This window comes from Camelus bactrianus, chromosome 33 (assembly GCF_048773025.1).
Source record: "Camelus bactrianus isolate YW-2024 breed Bactrian camel chromosome 33, ASM4877302v1, whole genome shotgun sequence".
Classification (NCBI taxonomy): domain Eukaryota; kingdom Metazoa; phylum Chordata; class Mammalia; order Artiodactyla; family Camelidae; genus Camelus; species Camelus bactrianus.
Window position 1 is genome coordinate 9,756,080 of NC_133571.1, and position 26,556 is coordinate 9,782,635.

The following is a 26,556-nucleotide window of genomic DNA, read 5'->3' on the forward strand; positions in this document are numbered from 1 at the left end:
TTTCAAAACGGAAAAGGGTGCCTATGTACATAACCAGCAGACTTGTCTCCTCTGATGTGAAGTTCAGGTGCCTCCTCATTCCAGGTTCTTGAAAATGGCTATTATACGTGTAATCTCTTCCCTGAAGAGTGGGGAGAGTCAAATTATATTATTATCTTTGCTTCAGAGAGCCTGCCAAGAGCAATCATCTCTCTGCTTTGAAGGAGGGGCTGGGTGCACCCGAGGAGTGTGCTCCTCTGGCAGGTGGAGAGAGATGTTTTACACCCCAGTGTCTCCATCTCTAGTGCGGAGCCCACCCTCCCTAGTCTGATCGCCTCCAACACACACTACCACACAGGGCTCCCAGGCAGCCTGGGGAAAACTGTCTACATGTTGAGGAAGGGGCTCATCTCCCTGTGCCAGGAGCCGCTAGCACCGTCCTAACCACCCTCGGGATCACGGCTTCTTCCAGGAAGGTGGTCTGCTGGGTCCACCGGCAGTGGGATTGTCCATCCTAAAGAGACATGACCGAGATGGAACTTAATAACCACCCCGAAGCCACAGCAGAGGTGCCAGGTCATGGGTGGTAAACAGCTGTCCTAGACTAGGAGGTGCCGGCGGTTCTAGTGGGAAGCCAGGCAGGATGGAGGTTAGATGCTGGGAGGAGGAAATGACCAGAAGAGGCAGGACATGTGGCAACCAGGTAGGATGTGCTATTGCAGGCACTTTCCTGAAGATGTGTTAGAACGAGAGCTTCCCAGCTTGGAGAACCGAGGGAAGACAGTACCACGTGAAGTGTGCTAAGACCAGATGACGTTTAATCCTCCATGATTTTGTCAGCAAAAAGTCTCATTTTCTAAATGCCTTGAAAATACAGGCGCTTCAGAAATCCCCATAAGAGGAGAGAGTAATTGGAGGTGAAGAAAACATTTACAAGTCATTCCTTTTCCCAAGGCGACTGCCCAGCCTGTAGAGAGAGAATAAATAAGTCACATGTTGAGCATTCGTTCTGCGCCGGGCATTGTAACAAGTGTCTAAAGATTCGACCCATTTAAGCCTCACAAAGGCCCTGTGAGGTGGGCGTTATCTCCACTTTATGGGGAAGGAAACTAAGATGTAAAGACAATAAGTACTTCTTACCTGGGATCACATAGCAGGTAGGTTGAAGAGTCGGAATTTGACCCCAGCCTGGATTTTAAATCCTTCTGTGTGTAAAATAACATCTTCACTTGCTAAACGTGGCTTGAGGGAAAGTTACCTAGCTTCCCGGAGTCTCAGTTTCCTCTCTGTAAAATGGGAGCAACCATCCCTACCTCCAGAGTTCTTGGGTTTGGATAGAACATGTGTGCAGTGCCTGGAACAGATGACTGGAAAATAGAAGACATTTATTTAAGAGTGTCTGTTATTTTTAAGCCAAAAATGACCATGATCTCATCCTCTGCCCCCTCCCGCACTCACCAATCTGCCCACCCCTCTAGGTTAGCCATCTCAGCTGAGGCAAAAAGTTATGTGGCCCTTATGTTTGCCTTTCCCTCCAGCCTCTGCCTGGGGGCAAATAGGATCCCCTGAGACCCAGCTGCCGCCAGCCTCCCATGCTACCTCTGAGGCTGTGAGGTCTGCAGGCCCCACGCCTGGGTGTGGTGGGGTTCAGAGCAGGGCTCACCCCAGCGTGACGGGGCCTCCTTGCCTTCCAAGGCCTGAGACCAGGCTGCATTTACATCCGCAAGACCCAGTGTGCAGTTGGCTGGGAGCCCTCCTTATGCAGGAAGGGCCATGGGTGCTGGGATCAAGTCCCCAAAGCCTCCTCCCCCAAGCAGATGCTCCCTGTCACTTGCTATTTGACCTCAGTTTAGAATCAAGAGAACCTGTCGATTCCAAGGACTGTCCCTCCAGTACCCAGTCATCAGGGTATGGGTAATTCTTTTCTCCTTAAGCCCCAATGTTGCAGAAAAGTGTGTTACAGCTCAGTTGTGACACCAACCTGGATCTGAGCACTCGGAGAGTTGGAGAACTCAGGTTTATTACCCAGCGGGCCCAGAGGAGTTAACGCTCCAAGCTCTGGACCCCGTCTGTAGGTTTACACAGGCTTTTATAGGCTGCCAGTTTACACTTTGCAACATCATATATAAATAAGGTATAACAAAAGTTGACTGATTAGGAACAAGATTTGTAGAAATGGACCAATCAGGAGAGAGACAAATGGACCAATCAGGAGTGAGGGAAATGAGCCAATCAGGTGTGAGAGAAATAACCTATCAGGAGTGAGCTCCATGCAAATGAAGCTCTACAAGTGGGCCAATCAGGAGTTAGCTCAGGAACCAATAGAATTTTAGGGAGAAGTTCCACTTTCCTAGAAGTAAGCCATTTTAGAGGCAAAGAGTGAGATAAAGCCGCTGGGCCAGGGAACCGGATGGTGCTGGCAGGAGAGTAGTGGCCCTGCCTGGGGATCCTGCCAGTCTTTTTATGGGGCTTCCCACCTCACCAGGGCTGCGGGCCGCACCCTCCCTGAGTGCCCTGGAAAGGAGGCAGTGGGTCAGGGCAGAACACAGGCGACAGCTCCCAGTCCTGCTGCTGTGTGCCCGTGAAGCACTGGGCTTCTGTGATCTGAAGCCTGCTGGACCTCTAATTTGATCTCAATTTCAAAAAGACAAAATGAAGAATGGGTTCTCCCTGGAGGCAGTCTGCCCCTTGGTCTGATTTTGCCCTGAGGCCAGGATCCGATTTCTGGTCTGGCTCAGGAAACGGGTTGGGGGAGGGCCCTCGGGTGCCAACAGAGCGTGGGAGTAGGGACTGCAGATGTACACTGCCAGCCACCCCAGCCTCGGGTCGGCCCAGGTCCGAAGCTGGGCTGCCCTCCCCGCAGGAGTGTGGCTGTCTGCCAGATGTGGTGATTCTGCTCAGCCTGAGCATCGCGCCTCCTGTCACTTGTCTGTCTTCAACTTCACATTTGTGCTTTTAATCTTCAACAGCTCCATCTGCTCATTCAGATCCCTCATGTCCCCTGGAGACACTGTCCACCCATACACACGCAGACATACAGAGACTTCATCTCTCAGCAGCCGAGAGGTGAATTTCCATTTAAAAACGGATGAGTTCACATGCAACAGGGATTTAGCCTAGATCAAAGGCATGGCAAGAGAGAGAGAAATGTTGGAATGGGTGATGAGGACAAAAGTTCCTAGAATGTCCAAGCTTAAAATAATTCAGGGGCCATCGAATCCAATATCTGCTTTGTTGGAATCCATCTGATTTCATTTGCTAAATATAACTCACTGCTCAAAACTGTGTTGCCCAAGCCACCCTCCCCCATTTTACAAAGAAGAAAATTAAGACTCCAAAAGACCAGGTGAGCTACCCTCGATGTACGAGAACCCTCTGAACCAAGGTGCAGAGAAAGGCAGGGACCCAAGGGTGCCTCTGGGATGCAGCAAATGCAGTGGTTGGAGGGCAGGCATCGTGTGCATCCTGACACCTGGGTTCAAAGCCCAGCTTCACCTCTTATAATTACATACCTTCAGTTCCCTCATCTGTGAAGAGTCAGGGTCGGGGAGCTATGATGCTGACTGCAAAGGTTTGTGGTAAGGATTAAATGAGATGGTTTCTGAAAAGTTCTCAGCATCATGCTGGGCACACAGCAAGCCCTCAGGAAATGGTAGTCACCACCGCTGTCACTATATCAGAGTCAGCTGCTTCTGTAGATGTCCCCTGCCTGGCCAGCCACGTGTGCTCTTTTCCTGAGTTCTTAAATGTGAGGATTTGTATCAGGATTGGAAGGGTCTGGCTCTGCCAGAACGTGGGGGAGGGAGAAGGGTGCTTCCAAGTCCAGTGTTACCTGGGATGGAGACTGGCCTGCAGAAGTGGAAGGCTGGGCTGGCGAGGAGGGCTGGTGGGAATCAAGGTGGGGTCGGGGATGCGCACAGGAGAGCAGCCGGGGTTGAGATGCATGTGCAATAGGATTAGACTTCTCTGAACTCTGCACTATGTTCTCAAGACTGGGGCAGGGGAGTGGGGAATAAGGAAAAGACAGGCAAGGGATTTGGTTAACTTGAATGACTGTAATAGCCTCCTTGCTGCTCTCCCTGTCTCACTCCGTCTTCTAAGCCAGCCTGCACATTGCAGCCAGGATAATCCTCTTAAACATCGCTTTCATTATGTGGTGTGCCTCTCAGGCATCTTCTCACAACTGCCTACGGGATAAAGGACAAACTCTTTCCCTGGTGTGCGTGCATGTGGGCGTCTGTCTGTGGGTGTGTGCTGGGCAGGATGTGTGCCCTCTGTGTGTGGGGGGGGGGGGAGAGGGAGGTAAAGACGGAGGAAGGGCATAGAGCTTTTTCAGTTTTCTGAAATTTTGCTGATACATCACTCACATTATTTTGCTTAAACCATGGCAACATTTATACACATTCCTTATACTGGACATGAGTAAGAGCCATGACTCATATGTTTTAGGTACAATTTTAAATAAGCGTATCTATTGTTGTCCTTTACATGTTAACAAAATTTCACATGGCCTTTGCACGTTACTCATCCCGTGTGATCTCCCTGAGCCTTAGAGTTGGCTTGATTTTAGGGTCTTATTGTGGTATTGTTACCAAACCAAAACTTGGGTCTGCTCACCTGCACTCAGCAAAGTCAATCTACTGACCCCGGATTGTGGTGACAAAGTGCAGCGTTTACTGTGGGGCACCAGGGCACCAAGCAAGGAATCCAGGCAGCTAGTGCTCAAAAGACCCTACCTCCCTGATGGCTTTCAGGGAAAGGTTTTTAAAGACAGGGTGAGGGAGGGTGGGTATTGGGTACATGATCAGCTTGTGGACATTCTTCTGATTAGTTGGTGATGAGGTAATCGGAGTCAACACCATCAACCCTCTGATTCCAACTGGCCTGGGGTCTGTGTGCCTGTGGGCAGCATGCAGTTAACTTCTTCCATCTGGTGGGGATGTCAGTATCTGCCAAACAGCTCAAAGGATATGGCTCAGAATATTATCTATCAATTATCTATATTATCAATGTATTATCTATTGCCCCCTTGAGGAAGAACTAAAGGTGCTCCACTTTGTTTAATGGCTGAATTATCATTATTTTGTCTTGCTTGACTTTTTTTAAAATAAAAATTGATTTTCTTTTGTTTATGTTTTTAATTGAAGTATAGTCAGTTACAACATGTCAATTTCTAGTGTACAGCATAATGTTTCGGTCATACAGATACATACGTATGTTTGTTTTCATGTTCTTTTTCATTATCGATTACTACAAGATATTGAATAGTTCTCTGTGCTATACAGAAGAATTTTTAAAAATCTATTTTATATATAGTAGCTAATATTTGCAAATCTTGAACTCCCAGTTTATCCCTTTCCACCCTCTTTCCCCACCAGTAACCATAAGTTTGTTTACTATGTCTGTGAGTCTGTTTCTGTTTTGTAGATAAGTTCATTAGTGTCTTCTTTTTTTCTTTTTTTTCTGTCTTGCCTGATTGCTTTCCTTTCTGCATTTTCTCACTTCTCTGATTAAATTTATTCTTTGGAACTCAAGAAAGGTCTAGGAGGCTAAAGTTTTTCTATAGACAAGAGGCAGGTGGAGGACATGGCAGGGGGGTGGGGAGGTCTGTCCCGGGAAGGCCCCATAGGGTCCTGCTCGGTTACGGCACTGACCCAGGGTTTCACATCTTTGGGGTTCACTGTGGTGTTCCAGCACCTCACAGAAGCCAGAGGAAGATTTGCTGCGTGGCCTGGTGCCCCATCACACACTCTTTTCTCTTAGGCTAGCCCTGCAGTGTGTCTTGTCTGCATCCTTCTGCTCATTCTCATCCTCTTGCTTCTGCTCCTGCTGATCCCCACTTAAAAGACCTCCTCCCCCTTCTTTAAACCCTCCACATCCTCAAAGCCCTGACATAATAAAAATGGCAGGTACCCATTATTACATACCAGGTGTCCGATCCTGCCTAGTGAGGCGGGTACTGAAATTATTTTCCCTTTACAGAAGAGGAAGCTGAGGCACGGAGGGGTCAAGCAAGCGGCGGAAGGTCTGCACCAGGTCCGTCCAGGCACACATGCATGCGCGCAAAGCCCTTTCCAGCCCACACTATCCGTCCTTCCTCTGAATTCCTGCCGTGGTGCACTGCCCTTTTAAATATTTAATTGTCATGTAATTCTTTTATGTGTCTTTATTATTTTTTTTCTCTACAACTAGAATTTAAGTTCCAGTTGAAGGACCTGGAAGATGTATTCTGTGAGAAGTCCTATGAATGAGAAAAAGAATTAGGCATAAACAGAAGATGTTAATAACCATACTCTAAGGCTCTGTCATCTGCAGGGCACGTCCTTGAGTGTGTGCTTGGCTCTGACCTCAAGAGTATGTGGGCGAGTCACCAGCAGAGACAGTGGCTTCCCTCTCAGTCGCAACGTTATCTGGTCTGGATCCCAAGCCGCTGGCTGCTTAGGAGTGCGAGGCAGCTGCCATGCTGCTCTCTCTCCTAATACCCACAGGACATGGAACAGGATGGTCCCCGCTGGTTTCCTCCGAGCAAATGTAGGCCAGAGAGCCTCATCCAAAGTCCCGCCCGACATCCTCGTGTCTCAAGCAGAGCCCTCAGCCCTCAGCCTGTTTCCTGTGACAGGGAAATAAAAGCCTCCCACAGGGAAGCACTTTAAACTTCTTTAAAGGGTTTTCATGTCCCTGTTCTCATTTCATGGGCACAATACCCCTGTCAGGTAGGTATTATGATTATTTCCCATCCAAGGCTCAGGAAAGAAGAGCCTAGAGAGTCAGTAGCTTGTCCAGAATTCCCCGAGGAAACCGTAGCTGGGCCAGGACCAGAAGCCAGCCTTCCCCTTGAACCTCGCTGCCCGCCGTCCCTCCCTGCCTCCCCTCAGGTTCATTGTCGGGCTCAAGCCACAGCCCAGTGCCTGAAACTGAGGGGAAAGCGAAACTCTAACCCTTCGAACGTTTTATCTGAAAGCACTGCTAATCCATCAGCAGTCTGTTAGGTAACAGCTGAAGTCCCCCTGCTGCCGAGGATTACCTTCCCATCTGATCCGACAGACACATCCCAAGAGGCGTGAGGTGGCGGGAGGGAGGCTGGGGCGCTTTCTCTGTGAAATGGAGGTGCTCAGATTTCTGGATACTGCTGTCCTGTCTCAGACCAAGTATGTAGAACAGTGCAGCACATAATAGGTGCTCAGTAAATACTTGTTGCTTGAATAATTATACTTTATCAAGGGAAGGCATTAGGGGACTCTTACCAGGACCAGCCTAGGGTGAAGTCTGGCTACTCTCACCCACTTTAAACTTTCCATTCCCCTCTCCACCCCACAACTGGTGGTAATGGTTTGGGCTAAAATACTGCAGTAAACAACAGCGTCCATTTACTGAATCCCCTGGGATGAGCACTGGGCACTCACAGAAGACAGACACACAGTTTCTTCTCTCAAGGGGCACCAGGCCAAGGGAGAAGGGCAGACACATGGGGAATCACCTACCATTGGGCCTAGTGTGATGTTTATGGGACAGAGATAAGGCTTCTAGCCCAGCAAGGGACACGGGGGTGGGAGACACCTTCCTGGAAGAGGCTAGAAGGAAGTCGTTTCAAGGTTGGGCATGGGGCTGTGGGTAGAGAGAGAAGATGCTGGAGAAGGAATGAAACTCGGACTACATCCAGGGCTGGGTCAGGAGAATGTGCTCTGGTGCCCTCCTTCACTTTCCTGACCTGAAGACAGCTCCATTAGCCCCCCCGCCCATGCCCTGCCACCGGAGCAGATTCTCCATCACCAGGCCAAGGAAATGGGACGTCTCTTACCCTTTTGAATTTCAAGGCAAAAAAGACCCATGACTCTCTTCAGTTACCTGTTCCAACATTATTCAATGCTACCACCTGGAGGCGCCCCTTGGCTCTTGTTCAGACCAGTCCGGGTTTCTGTGGACAGCCAGCCCTTGCACTCCATGCCCACCCCCACTTACACCTGGAAAGGAGTTGACGCTTCAGTTTTCATCCTCAGTAAGTCATCTCCTTCACTTCAAATCGCCCCTGATTTAGTGCTCCCAGAACCAACCACCACTCCTTTCTCTTCGTGGTACCCCTAGTTAACTCCTCCAGGAGAGAGAGGATGGCTTAGAGCTGGGTGAATTCCAGAGGACTCTCTTTTCCCAACCCCAGACTCCAGCTGCTTGACACCCTAAGTGCCAGTTTTCCATACTCCATACTCCATCCAAGTTTACCAGCACACATATATCCGTTTCCCTCTCACTGGTGGAAAAGGGCTTTTGACAGTCTCAGGGACACATTGCTTTCTTCCCAGCCCAAAGAAGCAGAGACAAAGAGACATCCCCACTGCAACTATGTAATCCTGAAATTTCTCCAGAAGCCAAATGTGATGAAGCCAATACAGACCTTTCTAAGGCAAAGCTTCCAGAGATATCCTTCAGCCTCAAGGCAAAGTCCTGGTGAGTGTAATATTAGTCAAAGCCCTGCCTTCAGTGCATCTCACCAGCCTTATCATTTTCCATTCCCACCAGCAACATATGAGGGATTCTCGCCTGCATTTTTTTTAAATTTTAGTCTATCTCATAGGCGTGTAGTGACATCTCATTGTGGTTTCAATTTGCATTTCCTTAATGACTAGTGCTAACATTTTTTGATGCATTTATTTGCCATCTGTATATCCTCTTCATTGAAGCATCTGTTCACATCTTCTCTCCATTTTCTAATGGGAGAGCTTACTATTATTTTTTTTGTTACTGTTGAGTTTGGAGATTTCTTGGTATGTTCTAGAAAATTAGCACTTTATCAAATATGTGGTTTGCAAATATTTTCTCTTCATCTGCAGCTTGACTTTTCTTCCTCATCACAGGATCTTGCACACAGTGAAAGGTTTTAATTTTGAGTAAGTTCAATTTCTCAGTTTTTCTTTTTGTGGAATCTGCGGGTGGTGTTAAGCCTAAGAACTTTGTGCCTAATCCTAGGTTCAGAAGATGTTCATCTGTCCTTCTCCCTAAAAGTTCTATAGTCTTATATTTTACGTCTAAGTCAATGTTCCACTTTGAGTTAATTTTTGGATAATGTGAGGTGTAGGTTGGTTCATTTTTTGCCTATGGCTGTTCATTGAGGGGTATTTTTGAAGGTGAACCCTTACCACAACTTTCTGAATTGAGTCTTCTATTATCATCCCATTTCACAGATGGAACCCAGAGAGCTTTGGTCATGTGACAAGGCCCAACTGCTGATAAGTGGAAGGAAGCAAGCCGTGGTTTGAACGCAGGTCTACCTGCCTCACGTGCTCTTGCATTTAAGCCCTGCTGCTGCTGCTTCATTCCATCCCGTTCTCTCTGGGAGAGTGTTGCTTCCTGGGCAGATGCCCCAGTTTCCTGAACACATTCCTTCATCCTGACCAACCTTGCCCTCACCTCGGTTCACGAGCTACCAGAGGTTAAGCCTGCCAGAATTCATCCAGGTGTCCTTCTGTGACACGTTGGCAGGGTGGAGAATGGGGACAGATTGGGGAATTTCCCTACGTGCAAAGAGCTTGTCATTCCGGTCTGGGGAAAGGCTCACGTTGGATTGCAGCATCCTCCCGAGAACTGCAGAGCTAAACTACCAGTCCTCTGGTCTAGGGTGGCAGGCTCCCTCACCAGAATAATCACACACATATAAAATTCATTTAATAATTTCGAGTCCAGAAAATTTCCATCCCTGATCTGCTAAAATAAAATATATTGATAGAGTCAACAGGAAGGACTCAGAGCCTCTTGGAGCAAAATTCCTCAAAATTCCTATTGGTTACAGCCTGTTTCTTGGTCTTTCTGGTGGGATCGGATCATGGTCAGACTATCCCACCCGGTTCATTCTCATCGTCACACCCCTTCCGGTTTGTGGGTAGGAGGGGGTCACACCCCTTCCAGTTCATGGGCGGGAGGGGCGGTGATGGCGGTGCTTTCCTCTCCTGCTCCATCCTCTCCACCCACCGGCTGTGGACCTCCCAGGCAGGCAGGACATAGGAGTGTCTGCACTCAGACCACTGGGAAGAAATCAGCAGCCTCTAGATTGACCTTGCTCTTTTCTGAACCTTTAAGCATCACCCTTATTAATGAGGGATCCCAGGACCTCTTCGCTTCTGTGACTTTATATTCCGGAATGGCCCATCTCCTTACTTCTCTCAGACTTTTCCCCAATTCTGCTAGGCTCATGTCCTGGCCCAGCAGACAGTCTGTAAAGTAGACTTTAGAGAGACAAAGTGGGCAGCAGGAGCCAAGTCTGATGACTCCAGTTGCTAGAGGTAAATCATGTATCTGCTCTGCCAGATTCTTCAGAAGCCTCAGGAGTGCTTGAATCCTCAGCTTGGCTTTTTCAACAGGTAGGTCAATAGTAATACATCCTGGGTCCTTCATGACCCTCCAGCCACCCTGTAAGGAAATTCAGAGTAGTTTTATTCAGGAACCTGGCTGCCGGCCTCGCGCCCTGGGTGTCTCCTCCCGTGGGACGATTCTTGAGCATTCCTGCGATGGCTTCTGCAGAGAGCCAACGGCAGCTTCTGGTTTCTTGCTCTCCCTGGAGAGCCACTTCAGGTGTAACTGGGCCACGGGGAATTTCTTTAATGGATTCGGGCCATTCAGCCCTGGCACTTCCCCCAGCTCACTGGTCAGAGCTTGTTGAAGGTCAGAGCCAGAGTCAACCTTCCTCAGGGCCAGTGGGCCACCTTCCCAGCCTCCATGCTCACCCACTCAGTGGAAGGTGAGAAACATCTCTGTGGTCTCATATTCCTGACCATAGCATCTTCTGCCATCTTCTAAACATTCCTGGGGGAGCGTTTGAGACTTATCTGGGGCAGGCAGGACTGCTCCGGGGCAGTCAGTTCTCCTGCTCCCTGTCTTGCTCCAACCAAAGCAAGCCAGGGGCTTCCCTCTGACATTGTCTTTGCGGTATGTCTCTTGCTCAGGAGGCAGTATCTTTCCCCTCCATCCTCTTCCAAGGAGCAGGATCTTGTTCCTTCCTTTCCCCCTTATCTTCTAAAGGCTACTCCTTACTCCTTTTATGCCCAACCCTTTCCACGGGGACCAAAGATACTTCGGTTTGAATCTCAGCTCCTGCTTACTAGCTGTGTGGCCATTCACTACATACTGTCTTCGAGACCAGTCCCTCATCCCTTACAAAGAGGGAGACATTAACCTAGTAACATTATTATGGACTTGAACAAGACCACATCTATAAAGTGTACACAGTAGGCAAAGGAACCACTGGTCCTGGGACAAAATTAATGCTTGATATTGGCAACTGTCTCTGGACCAATCTTCAGTCCTTACTCTGCCCACCAGCATTCATCTTGGGGGTTCGCACGTGAATTGTTATCGGAAGAGCAAGTTCTCCAGCTCCCACCTGGGGTCCCTGCTCACCTGTCATGCCCATGCTGTTCCCTAGGAGTCTGGTAGGAGTCATGGATGAATGCCTCCACAGGTTAGGGCCAGAGGCAAGGCATGCTTTCCTCTGGTAGGAGGGCTCCTCAAACTTGAGGATGGTCACTCCGGGGGTTCCCTGTGGATTTCATCCACCTGCCCAGCTACTGGTGAGAAGTGACTTTCCTGCACTGTCTTGTGACAGTTCCTTTAGTAGCACATGCCCTGGAAGGGCCACCTGTTCAGGCACTGATAATTTTCCCTGCTCTGTGGGTCTCTCAGATGAGAGGGCAGCTCCATGGACCAAGGACCCGGAGGCACTCCCCCAACACTAGCCGCCCACCTGGCTTAGCACCAGGAAGCTTTCCTGCCTCCTCACTTGTATCCCCAGACATGGACCAAGGGACCTCCCACAGTGGCTGCCAGGAAAGAGGAAGGAAGCAGTGAGTCCGGAGAAAGGAAAGGGAGGCCCCCTAGATGCGCTACCCTGGGACACCTCCCTTCCCTTTGCCATTGGCTGACTTCACCCACCAGGACAGCTTCCCAGCAGCCACGTTTGCTCTGCAGGTACATTTTCTCTCCCCTCTTGCCCCAAGTCTGCATTGATCCCTCGGCCAGACTCCTCTACGGCCCCAACACTGCCCTGCGGTCATCCCCTCTCAGGCTGCACCTCCTCCCAGCAGACAGGGCCCTGGTCATGCCCTAGTGGTTCCTTGAGCCTCATCTCTGGCCCCTGGCAACAAGCACCCCCAGTAACTGGGCTAAGGAGCTCACCTCCCCATGGTCATCCCCAGACCGGGTGTGCTGACCCTTCTGAGGCTGGGGCCGAGAGCAGTGCCAGGAAGGGGAGCGCCCTGCAGACGGGTGTCCAGCCTCTCACCCCACGGGTCCTGCTGACCCCTCCTTGGTGACCTTTAGAACTCGGAGACTGATTGACAGAGAAACAAACAAAAAGCCAACAACAGCTTTAAGCCAGTCAGGCCAACAGAGTCAGCCCAGAAGATCCCCATTACAACTTGTTTACTCCGTACTTGCTATGGAGGGGTGGCTTCCAGGCTCCCCCACGCCACCACGGAGACGCCTCGCACAACCTCGAACCTTGCATAAACTTGTAAGTTGCATGAATAAGTGAATCCGCTTCCACTTTGAACTAAATCAAAGGGGGCCGACCTCTCTGGCCAGATTCCTGCTTCCAAATTCGGAACGACTTCCTCTCCCAGCACCTGCCCAGGCTCAAGGGCTGAGAGCTGGGGGTGGGGGGTTGGAAATCGCGGGCTGAGACTGAGGAAGGATGCTGGGGCGGGGCGGGGTCTCTTGGGATGCTGTGGAGGAATGTTCCCTCTTCCAGCTCCAAGCCCCCATCGCTGCCGGGGGCCTCAGGGCTCAGGTTGGGTTTTCCCCGCCCCTGCGGGGCAGGACCCGCTCCTCCTTGCGCGGAAGGAGGGAGGGCCGCCTGCCTCCCCATCCCTACCCTCCTGGGACCTGCGGAGCAGGAAGCGGCGGCCGCAGCCGCGCAGGGAGCGCGCGGAGCCTGGAGGGGCCGGGTCGACCCCATGGCCGCGAGCGTGGAGCAGCGGCTGGGCAGCCTCCCCGTCTTCACCCGCGACGACTTCGAGGGCGACTGGCGCCGAGTGGCGAGCGGCGGCTTCGGCCAGGTGTTCCAGGCCCGGCACAAGCGCTGGCGGACAGAGCATGCCATCAAGTGCCCCGCCTGCCTCCTGCCTGACGCCACCAGGTACCTCCCCACTCCTTTCACGGAGGGGAAACCGAAGCCTGGGAAGCTTCTGAGGGAGGGGCGGCCGGGTTGAGGCTGAGGATCGTCCTCTTAGAGTTTCTAAGCTCTGTCCAGTGGCCTGAGCTCCCCAGGCACGGCTGTTTCCGTCTCTGAAATACCCTTGGCCCTATGTGTGGAATCAAACCTGTTTGTGAAATCCACCGAGGTCAAAGGTGAGCAGGAACTACCCTGCAGAGATGCCTTTGTTCCATCCGACCTCCCAGACTGTTCCCACCTCCTATTTTCCAGCACCTCCTTCCTCCTGGGTGTCAGCCTGGTGAGGACTGTTCCCTAAGGCCTTCTGCCACCCTCTACCCCGCCCCAAACTCGCAGGCCAGGCAGCGCTGGGCTTGCTGAGGGGCTGTGCCGCTGGGCTCAGGGATGCTCAGTGACCTGGGGGGAACCGCACTCACCCTTCCCCTAGCTGGCTGATGTGGCCCCGGGGCAGCCATTGCAGGCTGCAGCGGGTGCAGGAGACGTCTGCTGGCCTGAGAGCCTGTCCAGCCACTCGCCGGCCCTCACACAGGCCCTGCTGGCAGGTCAAGTCTGGGATGTTGAAGTCTCTGTCCTTGTTTTTCTCTCTGACTCCTCCCAAGTCCTGTCCCAAGCACGATGGCCACTCCTTGGCATGCTTCATTTACCTCCTACTACCTTTTTCCTACTACTCTGCCTTCCCATTGAGATGAGGCTCCCGTCTCATTCCCACCACATTTGCTGATACTTGGTGTCTGGCTGGCCCAGAGAAACAGAGGGTCCACTAGAATGTCTATTTCTTGAGAGCAGGATCTGGCTCTGTTTTGTTCACTGCTCTGTCCTCAGTGCCTGGCACGTAATTGGTGTTCATGTTCGTTCAATGAGGTTGTTGATAATTAATAAATAGACTATGAAAAAAGGCCCAGGTTTGGAGAGAAAGACTGTGAGTTCACTTTTGTACATGTGGAGTTTTAGGCGCCTTTAAACAGCCGAGAAGGATTTTCCAGGAGGCTTCAGAGTAAAGCACTGAGCTAACAATACAGAAATGTGTGAGTCATTTGTTTTAGGTGGTCACTGAAGCTAGGACGTCGATGACGTTCATTCATTTTAAGCACTGAGTGAACAAAGCAAAGTTCCTTCCCGCATGGAGTTTATAATCTAATGGAGGAAGACAGACAAATGAACAAACCAACAAACAAATATTTTTATCCATATCCCTTACAACCATTTGACATTTTCCTTGATTAAAATTCCTAAGAGGAGAGTTGAATAGTCTGATCTTCCAAAGAAACATTTGATCTGGAAATACTAACGTGTGGGCTTTCCCTTCTCCAAATGGCAAGATTTTATTTACAATGCTTCTCTGTTGTCCAGAAAGTAAAAAATGCTGTTACAATTTCAGTGCAACTGGTGGCCACAGATGACTGACTTACCAGTCACAGCTCTCCAGGCTACAGCAAGAGTCTAACACGAAAACTTAACAAAGCTTATAACTTTTGGGGGGTGAAGTCCCCAAGCTTGCTGGTGGATTTCCAAGAGGGACTAAATGGAGGAAGGCAGAATGTCACAATCACTATTCTTTGGCTCTTCGGTTGGGTGGGTGTCCTGGAATTTGTACCAGAGCTACCTTATAAAAACAAAAACCAAAACACTGCTACCAAATCTATTTGAGCAGTCCAGCCAATAAACACCAGTAAAGCAAGGTGTGGTTATTTTGCAGGTTAGTTGGGGTCTTAATCATCTGTCTTCATCATCTGTTTCTTTCTCTTTTCACCTTTCCCACTTTATTCCTCCCCTTCATCCTCATCATCTTCATCTTCATCAACTTCTCCAACACATCCAAATTCTTCCTCTCCCCTAACTTCATCTTCATCATCTTTCCTTTCTACATCTTCTCCTCCATTATGTTCATCATCAGACTCTTCCTCCTCACCATCCTCTTCCTCCTCCTTGTCCTCATCTTCTTCCTCCTCCTCTTCTGGGAGGGATAAGGATGGTTGGAGTTGGAATAGGGTTGCTATTTTCTATAGCCTTGAAGTCCTTACTAATTAGGTACCACTTGAGAAAAGAGATTTGAAGCAAAGAAAGAGCAAACCATGTGGCTCTCTTAGGCTCTCTTAGTGGTCTAGGCAGAGGGAAGAGCACGTGCAAAGGCCCTGAGGTGGGAATAGCCTTGACACGATGGAGGAAGAACTAGAGCTCCTTCCGGCAGGAAGGGAGTCAGGGAGGGAGTGATGAGTAGGGGATGAGATCAGCGATCTATGCCTAGGGGCAGGGCAGGCAGGGCCACATAGGCCAGTGTAAGAGCTTCGGCTCTTACTGTGAATGAGAAGAGAAACACTAGGTGGTCCTGAGCAGAACAGTGACGTGCACTGATTGATATTTTGAGAGTATCACTCTGGCTGCCGGTGGAGGAAAAGAGACAGAAGTAAAGAAGACAATTGGGAGGCTTGGGCCAAGATGCCAGTAGACAGAGGTGGTGACGTGTGGCCGGATTCTTGCTATGTTTTGAAGGTAGAGCTGACAGGATGCACCAAGGGAAGGAGAGGAAGCGAGGAGTCAAGGATAACATCAAGACCTTTGAAGGCTAGAAGGATGGAGGCCCCACTCACTGGGATGTGGAAGGCTGAAGGAGGAGCAGGATTGAGGGGAGAATGGAGAGTTCAGCTTTGGATGCATTAAATGCTGAATACCCAGTTGGAGATTCTGAGACTGCCTAGAGACAGAGCACAGAGTGAGGGGAGGAAAGAAGAGGGCCTGGGACTGGGCCCGCTGGTCCAGCAACAGAATGGGAACCTGTGAAGGAACCATAAACGAACTAACCCTAAGCCAAGAACTGGAAATTGTTAGTAGGCTATAGTGATGTGGGGGGTCATTGGTGACTTTACTAACAGCTGTTCAGTGGAGTATTGAGACCAGAAACCAGATGGAAGGGGGTGGTGGGAGATGAGGAAAAGAGAGAGGCAATGGATGCAGCAAATGCTTTCAAGAAGTCTGGGTGTCAAGGGTTAATTGTGCAAATTACTGTTGTTCCCATTTTACAGTTAAGAAACTGAGGCCCGGTGAGTTTGCTTGTTCAGGGTTATGCGGAAAATAAGTGGTGAAAACAGAATTTGAAATCAGAGCAGTGCAATCCCAGATCCCTTGCTTTTTCTACTTCATGACACAGGTCTTCTCAGTTCCTGTGAACTCAAAAGGACAAAAGGAGACAGATTTAAAAAAATATCAGAGCAGGAAGGAGATCCCTTGAACGGTAAAGAAAGTAAAAGATGGGGGTATTGCTCAGTGGTACAGCATGTGCTTAGCATGCATGAGGTCCTGAGTTCAATCCCCAGTACCTCCATTAAAAAATAAATAAGCCTAATTACCTTCCCCCCCAAAAGTAAAAAATAAATAAAATAAACTCAACTGTATTTTAAAAAAATAAACAGTAGAGAAGTAAATAAGAGAACAGCAGAAACCTGGACTAGCCCACCCGTCCAGATGTGAGGGAGAGCAGGGGTTTTTTCCTAGAGGTCAAGAATCTCTGGCTTGCTTCCCAGGGAGGTCCTGTGAGCACATTTCCAGCAGCCTCTGACTGCATGGCCAATGCAGCTTTGCAAATACTTTGCTTTTTAAAAATGTCATTTCTCCTTAACCTTCATCCCCGCAGTCCCCGAGCAACCCCTAACAATTTGCATATTTACTGTTCCGTGGGCAGGTACAGTGAAAGGAGTGAAAGGTTTGCAAATGCCTATTTTGTAAGGCTTTCCCGTAAGTCTTGACTTCTGTTCATTTCCACAAGGATGTGTTGTGCTGTGCATGGCCATGTGCTGTGGGGAGGACAAAGATGGATAATTAAAGTTCATCTCTAAAGTGGAATACCATGCAGCCACTACAGAGCTCGCTTTGGGAGAATAAGGACGTAGGATGCTCCACTAACAGGGAACAGCAGGTCATAAAACAGCCCACACTATGTGATGGCGAGGGGGAGAGAAGAAAGGAATGAAAGGGGGGGAGAAAATGTATTGAAATGTGTTGGGAAAGAATATACTAAATGATGAACAGAGGCCAGCTCTGGAAGGTTGGATTACTGAAGATCTAACTTTCTTTTCTATTTCCTAGATTTTTCTACAAGATACATGTATTACTTTCATAATCAAAATGGCAATAAATGATATTTTAAAACAGAAGTAGGAGGCATGCCATTGGTTCTCCAGGGGCTTGCAATCTCCTGGGGGAGATAGACTTACAGACAAGTAGCCAGAATAAACGGTAGGCTTTTTGTGGCCACTTCTATAGAATGGGCTCCCTCTTAAATTTGCAGATTCATCTACTTCCTGACTCGTTGCTGGGGCCATCTGGACCCTCATGCATTGCCTGAGCATCTTTTCATGCCTCTTTCCTCCTCCACTGCCTTGCAAGCTCCCGAGGCTTCTCTGGGTCTGCACAGCCTGGCATCAAGCCTAGTTTGTGTGTTCTGCTAGTTGCTCTTGTAACTAAAGGGTCACCTCCTTCCATCTCGTGCTCCCGCCCCTCCATAGCTCCGAGGTGAACTGCCTCATTGAAGAAGCAGCCAAAATGGAGAAGATCAAGTTTCAGCACATCGTGGCCATCTATGGGGTATGCAAGCAGCCCCTGGGTATTGTGATGGAGTTCATGGCCAACGGCTCCCTGGAGAAGATGCTGCCCACCCACAGCCTCTGCTGGCAGCTCAAGTTCCACATCATCCATGAGACCAGCCTGGCCATGAACTTCCTCCACAGCATTAAGCCACCTCTGCTCCACCTGGACCTCAAGCCAGGCAACATCCTCCTGGACAGCCACATGCATGTCAAGGTAAGGTCCCTGGTGAACCTCTCTGCCCCTTTTACTCCAGAGTCTTCTCCTGATGAGCAAGATTATCCACCTGCCTGACTGACCTGTCAGGAGTTTTAAGCAGCTCCCTTCATGGACAAATACTACAGGCAGGGATCACACCTAAAGCAGATTGGAATTTGGTGCATGAAACTGGGTATCAGGATGCCTGCAATAACCCTCTTTGGATCTCAGTCTTTCATTGCTAGAGTGGGTAGAATAACCCCAGTCCCTCCCATTCTTTGCTTCAAACGAGGATGCATGTAAAGGATGAGATGATTCTTTAAAAAGGTCACAATGGCCATTTTTTCAGTTCCTATAAAACACGTCGCACTTTTATTTCTGCCCCAGGACCTTTGCACATTCTGCTCTCACTGCCAAGAACAGTGTTCCCCCACTCCCTCTAGCAAAGGCCTACTCATCATTCAGCTCTCAGCTTAAACAGCACCTCCTCAGGGAGGTTTTCCCTGATCCACCCCTACAAGCCCCTGTTATACACCTTCACTGTACCTCTGTCTCTCCACGTGGCTAACCCCAATTGTAAGTGGATAGCCATTTGTGAAACTTTTTCATTAGTGACTATATTTGAATAAGCACTTAGGAGAGCCATAGGTGCAAAGACCTGTCCTCAGTGCCTGGCCTAGTTGGCACTCAGTGAATTGTCAGTCAGTGTCTGAATGAATCAATGGATGGAAGCAAAGTGCGGGATAACAGACATGGCATAAGTGCTTCGGGGCTCACGGCAGTGGGGTGAACGGAAGCTCACCGAAGCTGGCAGCTCTCTCCACAGTCCTCTGGGTAATGGCTGCACCAACCACGTGCTACACCAGGCACGGTTCTGAGTGCTTTTTGCCTGTTTCCTCATTTCATGTTCATAGTAGCACTAGGACCTAAGTACCCATATTTTCCCATTTTATAGATGAGGCAATTGAGGCTCTGAGAAGATAACTAACTTGTCCAAGTTCATTGTGTCGTATGGGGTAGCCCCAGGAGAGAGCTCACGCTCTCAATGGCAACACTAGACTGGAAATGAAGACAGGGCAGGGATGAGAAGTCCAGGCAGTTGTCTGGAGGCCAGACTGTCTTGCCCCGCCCACCTCTGGCTTCCTCCCAGGTTTCAGACTTCGGCCTGTCCAAGTGGATGGAACAGTCGACCCGGATACAATACATCAAGAGGTCAGCTCTGCAGGGCACGCTGAGCTACATCCCCCCTGAGATGTTCCTGGAGACTAACAAGGGCCCGGGGCCCAAATACGATGTGTACAGGTGAGGAGGAGGCTGGGCTCCCTGCCACACACCCAGGAAGTAGCTTGTTGTCAACCCTCTGCCTGGATTTCACCGGCCCAGAAGGCAGGGCAGGACAGGGATGAGGTCTGGCCCCTCCCTGCCCACATGGGAGGAGGAGGGATGGAGGGCGGCTCTGGCTGGAGAGGCTTTAACCTGGGATTGTGTGGTCCGTGGGACCCCCCTGGCTGGGGTGACCGTGCATATCCGAGAAAGTCACTCAGGGTTACTGTCCCCTGTATGCAGCTTTCGGATTGTCATCTGGGAGCTCCTCACGCAGAAGAAACCGTACTCAGGTAACAGGTGACGGTGGCACTGTCAGGTGGGGTCCTGGAAGGGGCTGTGGGAGGGCAGGGGCTCGTGGGGGTGGGGCAGGTGGCAGTTTGTGTTGGGGGCCACACTGTTCTTTCAGGAGTCCTGTCCTCACCCCCCTCATCCTTCCTCCCCTAGACTTTCTAGAGCTCACGTGACAGTGAAAGGCAGGGCAAACCTCAGCCCAAGCCACGCTTTCTGCCTCTAATTCCTTGGCTTCCAAGCGCTCTTTCCTGCCTCTTCCACCCCCAGCCCTGCCATGCAGGTGCCAGGTAAACAGATTGTCAGGGAACTTGGATAACCTAGTGAAGTTCAAAGTAAAGCCTGTAACTAGTCCAGCTGCTCAGTCCTGCCGCCTTGGGACAGCAAAGGCCCACAGTGAGGGGCGTGGCCCGTCGTGGCCTGGGAGGGCCTGGAGCTGGACCAGAGACCCAGCTGCTTAAGTCTGAACCTCAAGCCGGCCTGTAGTTTAACCCTTAACTCACCGTGCATTTATGAAGCCCCTGCTGTGTGCCCTGCCCTGTCAGGATCCTCAGAGCCCCCGCCTCCTGCCCAGCCCCTCCGCCCCTGTCCCCCAGCACCACACAGCCTGGGTTTCCCGTCACAGGTTTCAACATGATGCCCATTATCATCCGAGTGGCCGCAGGTGTGCGGCCATCCCTGCAGCCTGCCTCCGATGAGTGGCCGGGTGAAGTCCAGCAGGTGGTGGACCTCATGAGGCGCTGCTGGGACCAGGACCCCAAGAAGAGGCCTTGGTTTTCAGGTTTTCATCAGCCTGGCCTACACAAGGACTGGGGAGCAGGGTGGGGCGGGGATGCTGGCGGGCCTGGAGAGATGACTGAAGCCCCAAGCCACTCCTGAGAGCTCTGCAGGGAGGGCCCTGATGGCACTGGGGCAGATTCTGCATCACAGTTCCGGGGGATGGCCCGTGGGGCCAGGGAACTGCAGTCCAGGCTCTTCGGGTTAGTGTAGACCCCTCTGGGAGGTAGAGGAGAAAACCCTCATTGTCTGAAGGCATCCAGGCCTGGCTCTGCTGCTTCTGGGTCTCCAGTTAGCTGCAGTGTCCTCATTGTGAAATGCTCCCAGACCATGAGATCACAGGATGGATGGACCCTGAGGTCATCCCCTCCTTCAGGGATTATGTAAACGCACATATACTTGTAAACGTGAGTGTCTTAGAGATCGCCTAGCCCTGCCCCCTCATTCTACTGAAAAGGTCTGACCCTCAAAGGGTCAACGACTTGCCAGATGTGGCCCCACTGAGCCAAGGCTGGGACCCAGCTCGCTTCCCTCCTGGTGCGCATGTGCGGATGGCCCCGAGCCCCGGGATGGGCTTTGGGACGGAGGACCCAGGACATGGTAGGGTATTTAAAACGGGGAAGGAACTGCTGGCCAGCCTGTCACTTCTTTTGCTCTCTCTCTGCTTCGTGGAGCAGACGTCACAGTCGAGACAGACATGCTGCTGTCCCTGCTCCAGAGCGCTGTGGCCGACCCGGAGAGCGAGGCCCTGGCCAGGAAGGTGTCCTGCACACGGCGCCTGCGCGGGCCCCGGGAGGTGAGTGGGGGCGGGGCCCGCTCTCTGGCAGGCGCTGAGGATGCGCGCACAGGCGTGCTCTCCTCGCAGGCCGCCTGGCCGAGGGGCAGGTGGGGACCGGAGCCAGTTCAGCCTCCGCGGGCCAAGCCAGGCAGCCACTCGGGGAAACCTTTTCCTGATTTGCTCAAAGGTAGTCTAAGGGCTGGTGGTAGCTGAGAGCCTCTGAGAAGGACATGCCTTCCCTTTCATGTGTGGGATGAAACAGAGCGGGTCCTGCGGAGGGAGACCGCGGCTCTCCCGGGCTCCCCTAGGCTCTCCCACCGTGGGTGTCAGCCAGCATCATCCCTGCTCTCTGGTCCTTAGCCTCACCTGGGGGCCAGCCATGGGCTAGCGTGTGGCTCCCAACTAAACTCATGGAGCCCCCCTGCCTTCCCTGTGGCCCATGGGGAACTCAAGGCCCTGGGCCCCCTCTTTCTGGGAGGGTATCCCCTGCGCAGGGTTTTCCTCTAGACACAGCTGGTGGCAGAGGTGAGAGAGGAGAGGGTCTCCGAGGATGGGGTGGGCTGGGAGTCCTGACAGGTGGCAGAGAGTGCCGGAGAGAGGGGAGGTGTGGAGGACGGCACAGACCAGAACTACCCTGCCCATCTGATCTCCCCTCCACATCTGCTTCCGCCTCCCCAGGTCAGTGAGGAGGTCGGTCAGGAGCTAACAGACAGCAGTGAGTCCCAAACACACAGCTGGAATCAGAGAACCCACAGCGAGGAGAAAGTGGAATCAACCCCTATCCTTTCCGCAGCCTCCCTGGCCCGCCCTCTTCCCCAGGCCCGTCACAAATCAGGAGTCCAGGTGTCCCTTTCCCGGCGGTTAGCCCTGTGTTCCAGAAATGCACATGCCCTTGGGGGTCCTGGCTTTGCTTCCCCTTCAGGTCTGTGCTCTTTTGAGGCCGGACTCCTCCCTTCCTGGCCTGAGGGATCGGGGAGCATCAGTTTCCAACCCCAGCTGCATAATTAGAATTACTTGGGGAATGAAAAAAATACACGTTGCCTGAGCCACCCTAGAAAAATTCAATCAGAGTCTCTGGGGGTTTGGCCTGGGCAGTGATTTTCATCTGTTTGTTGTTCTGTTTTGGAAATTGTTGCTTTTAATTCTAATGTACCACTGGGAAGAGCCGGAGGAAGTGGATCCTTAATGACCTCAGGAGGAGTTCAGATCTCAGAGCTTCACCACAAATTGATCTTCAATTTGCACTTATTTACTTTGTGCCAAGCGCTCCTCTGGAAGTTCTCACCTACGTGATTTGTCCTCCCAGTGGTGGCGTGAGGTGGGCATTGTTCGTGTCCCCTTTACAGATCAGGATCTGGAGGCTTAAAGAGGCAGAGGGCACATGATGCTAAGGGGTGGAGTCAGAATTTGCACCCCAGCCTCTTTCTTCCTCATCTGTACGTGAAGATGCCAGAGACTCAGCTCTCTAGGACAGTGGGGCCCACGTAGAGATCTGGGGTATCGAGAAAGACATTGCCTTCCTCCTATGTCTTGGTTCTGGATGGTACTTCCAGGAGGCAGGGGGATGGCCAGGATGACCTCTGGACAGGTCAGAGGTCCTTTTCTCAATCTCATCTTCCTCCCAGCAGGCTCAGCAGACTACTTGAAGCAAGTCCTGCATCTCTCAGACAGTGAGAGCCTGGTCCCAAGTGATGAGCAGCTGCACTTATGCCAGAACAAGGTCACCCCTCTCCACTTCCTGGTGGCGCAGGGCAGCCTGGAGCAGGTGAGGCTGCTGCTGGCCCACGAGGTCGATGTGGACTGCCAGACAGCCTGCGGCTACACGCCCCTCCTCATCGCCACCCAGGATCAGCAGCCCGACCTCTGTGCCCTGCTCCTGGAGCATGGCGCCGACGCCAACCTGGAGGATGAGGACGGCTGGGCCCTGCTGCACTTTGCGGCCCAGAATGGGGATGACCGCACCGCTCGTCTGCTCCTGGACCACGGGGCCTGTGTGGACGCCCAGGAGCACAAGGGGTGGACCCCACTCCACCTGGCTGCGCAGAACAACTTTGAGAATGTGTCACGGTTTCTGGCCTCCCGTCAGGCTGACCCCAACCTGAGTGAAGCTGAGGGCAAGACCCCTCTCCATGTGGCTGCCTACTTTGGCCACGTCAAGCTGATTAAGCTGCTGACGGCCCAGGGGGCCTAGTTGGATGCTAGGCAGAGAAACCTGAGGACACCACTGCACCTGGCGGTGGAGCAAGGCAAAGTGAGGGCCATCCAACACCTGTTAAAGAGCGGGGCAGCCCCCAATGCCCTTGACCAGAGCGGCTACAGCCCACTGCACATCGCGGCTGCCAGGGGCAAATACCTCATCTGCAAGATGCTGCTCAGGTACGGGGCCAGCCTTGAGCTGCCAACCCAGCAGGGCTGGACAGCCCTGCATCTAGCAGCCTACAAGGGCCACCTGGAGATCATCCACCTGCTGGCTGAGAGCTGCGCGGACGTGGGGGCTCCCGGAGGCATGAGCTGGACTCCCCTGCACCTGGCTGCTCGCCATGGGGTGGAGGGGGTGGTGTCAGTACTCCTGCAATGTGGGGCTGACCCCAATGCTGCCGAGCAGTCAGGCTGGACACCCCTTCACCTGGCGGTCCAGAGGGGTGCCTTCCTGTGTGTCACCAACCTCCTGGAGCGCCAGGCCGATGTGCATGCCCGCAACAAAGTGGGCTGGACACCTGCCCACGTGGCTGCCCTCAGGGGCAATATGGCCATCCTCAGAGTGCTGATTAAGGCCGGTGCCCGGCTGGACACCCAGGACGGGGTGGACTGCACCCCCCTGCAGCTGGCCCTCCGGAGCCAAAAGCAGGGCATTGTCACCTTCCTAGAGGACAAGGATCCCTCGCTGGCCATTCTGGGCAGGGCTGAGCCTGGAGCCCAGACGGAAGTTTAGACAACCTGGGGTCTCCTGGGGGAAGTGCAGCTGGGCTTCTGGCAGGGCCCCTTTCTTGTACTTGCCACCTTGCCACCTTGAGAGGAGACAGGAACCTGATCTCCTGAGTGATGGAGGGCCAGGAAGGGGGCCACTGAGATTGTAGCTAGGGAGGGGTCCCCTTACCTTTCAGCTCCTCCTCCGTGTGCATCTCCAGCAGACCCCTGGCCTCCTCCTCCTGCACCTGGACCCCAGCCCCCAAGTGAGTTCCTTCTTTATTCCCAAGGCTCCTGGCAACTTTAGCCACTTGCTCCTGAGCTCACAGGGGCCCTTGCATCCTAGAAACCCTCTCTGAAATCGGAGGGAGGCACAGAGGAGAAGGAATTGTTCCCTCCCAGCTCATGTCTGCGTGACTTGCCCCCTGGGTGGTGGAAGGGGGGCGTTGCTCAGGGCTGCCAGGCGCGTGTGCTTTGTGCATGGCCAGGAGGAAATGTTTGGAGGAAATTTCCACTTCCCATTGAAAGCCCCAGCCAGGCCCCTGCGACTACACTGACCACCTTCCTGGTGGCCCTGGTCCCAGTGCCTGGGTCTGCCCCCCAGTCTCTTACGGAGGAGGAAAGGATCTGCTCCAACTGCCCACGAGTGATCCTACATGGGACCTTTGGTCCTCGGTCCCCCTGTCCCACCCTTTGCTGTGCCAGGCCAGGTTTCAAACCCCAATGTCAATAAAGCTGTGGATCTGAGCCCCCTGCTTAGAGATGGACTGGCCTCTGGGGCCAGTGGTGTTGCTATGGGGCGTGTGTGCGCGTGTGCGTGTGTGTGGTGTGGTGTGTGTATAATACATAGGGATGAGTTCCCACCGAGGAGGAGGCAGGTGCGGATGTGGGGAGGGGGCGAGGTGGTGATGTCACACGGTGGGTAGGTTATCTGGGCTCTGTGTGGCGCCCACAGGGCAGAGACCTCCTCCTCGCCAGCGGTGCAGGGAGCTCGCTCCCGCTGGGTGTCGGGCAGACTGGGGCCGCTCACACCAGCCTGTGTGACTGAGCCCTGGCTCAGCGGCCAGCGGCTTCTCCGTCCTCTCAGGCCCTGCCAGGGCTGGCCCACTGTTGGGAGGGGGCGGGGCGGGACTGTGGGTGGGGGTGGGACCAGCACCCTCAGGCTCCTATCCTGCTCCTCTCTCCCTCTTCTAGCAGATGGAGCAGACTCTCCAACTAAAGGATGTTTTGTTAGTTGTCAGAGAAAAGGAATCCTCTGCCCAAACCACTGCTTGGGGACAACCCCAGCCAGCTGGCAGGCCCACCTTTGAGTGTCACCCTCGAGGGCTGGGCGTGGGGCCATCAATCACCAGCTTCACGTGAGCATGGGATGACAGAGGCAGGGCAGAAGATGCCGGTTGCCCCACGTACATGCCGAGTGCCTGAGACCTTTCTAGCAGAGCTGGTGGCATTGCGTCTCCCACCCTGCGGTCTCTGGGCTCTGGTGCCAGCCTCACGGCCCCTGGATACTTCCCCCCACCAAGCCACAGCTTCCAGCTGTCACAGAGAGCCCTGGGGGCAGCACTGAGTTGGGTTGTGCCCTGGAACAGAGGTTGTAAATCAAGCCTGCACATTAGGATCTCCTGGGTGAGGTGTGGGCATGTGGGGAGGAAGGAAAGCGTTTTTAAATACTTGGCCCTACCCTTGACCAGTTAAACTGGAATCTCTAGGGCAGGATCCTGGTATTAGCTGGAGAGCAGCCAGGGCTGAGAGCAACCACCAGGGGGCGTCGCGCGGTTTCTCTCTATGACCTTCCTTAGCATCACCGCAGACACCCCCTCAACCCACACCCCCAGAGATGGCTGTCTTTTCCTCTCCAGGTTGGCTGAGGGGAGACTCCTGAGGACTGGGGTGGGGCACCCTCACCTTCTCCCTGCGATGAAGCCCTAGGCAAAACTTGTAGTTGCAAATGGCCCTGGGAGTTCTGTGTCTCCTAGAACACGCAGGAGCAGGAGGGAAGGGAGGGGTCACGGTGCTGGTGGCTTCTTCTCGCGCCCTGAGGTCTGAGTCTAGATCCAAGCATGGGATTCTGCCCGAGCCAGGGAAGGGGTGTGGGGCTGTATGTTCGAAGCCCAGTGAGCTTGGATCAATCCACTGGAACGGTCAGGAGAGAACCACAGGAGGATGGTAGTGTCTGGCTTATCCCATTTGAAAGGGTTTGAGGAAAGACTTTGAAAAAGGGGGTTCGAAAAGGTAAATGATTTTTTTGCACCTATTGTCCTGTAAATGGCAGAGACCCCACAGAGATGCCCTAGGGTTCTTTTCAACTCTGCCGACCCCAGGGTCTAAGCGGAGATCCTTAGACCCCTGCTTCCTCTACTCCCTTCCTCCGAGAGATAACAGAGGTGATTTCAGGCCAGCTCCAGCCAACACAGCCCTTTCATTGCCTACTAGAACCTTCTTCGCCATTCTCAAGCCAGCCCTAGCCAGACACAGACACAGACCCATGGAGACACACACGGCATCTACTCTGAGTCCCGTTTCAACACAGCTGCCTTCTAGAGGTCTCCTAGGGGTGTTTAGAATTGGA

The 26,556-nt window shown here is 52.4% G+C and overlaps 1 protein-coding gene and 1 long non-coding RNA gene across 2 annotated transcripts; one reads left to right on the top strand and one right to left on the bottom strand.

The window, feature by feature from the left end:
• Positions 1-623: 623 nt before the first annotated feature.
• On the bottom strand, positions 624-13,672 carry LOC141575849 (uncharacterized). The gene is made up of 3 exons (XR_012503791.1): positions 13,552-13,672; positions 1,120-1,346; positions 624-946 (listed from the first exon to the last, which is right to left on the bottom strand). It is a non-coding gene; the product is annotated as an uncharacterized LOC141575849 (long non-coding RNA).
• On the top strand, positions 12,828-24,723 carry ANKK1 (ankyrin repeat and kinase domain containing 1). Its single transcript, XM_010970200.3, is given in 8 exon segments — positions 12,828-13,099; positions 17,635-17,929; positions 19,062-19,213; positions 19,478-19,527; positions 20,151-20,306; positions 20,980-21,098; positions 21,759-21,795; positions 22,709-24,723. Coding segments are annotated over 8 exon segments (2,295 nt in total). The 5' UTR covers positions 12,828-12,917; the 3' UTR covers positions 24,013-24,723.
• The last annotated feature ends 1,833 nt before the right edge of the window (positions 24,724-26,556 follow it).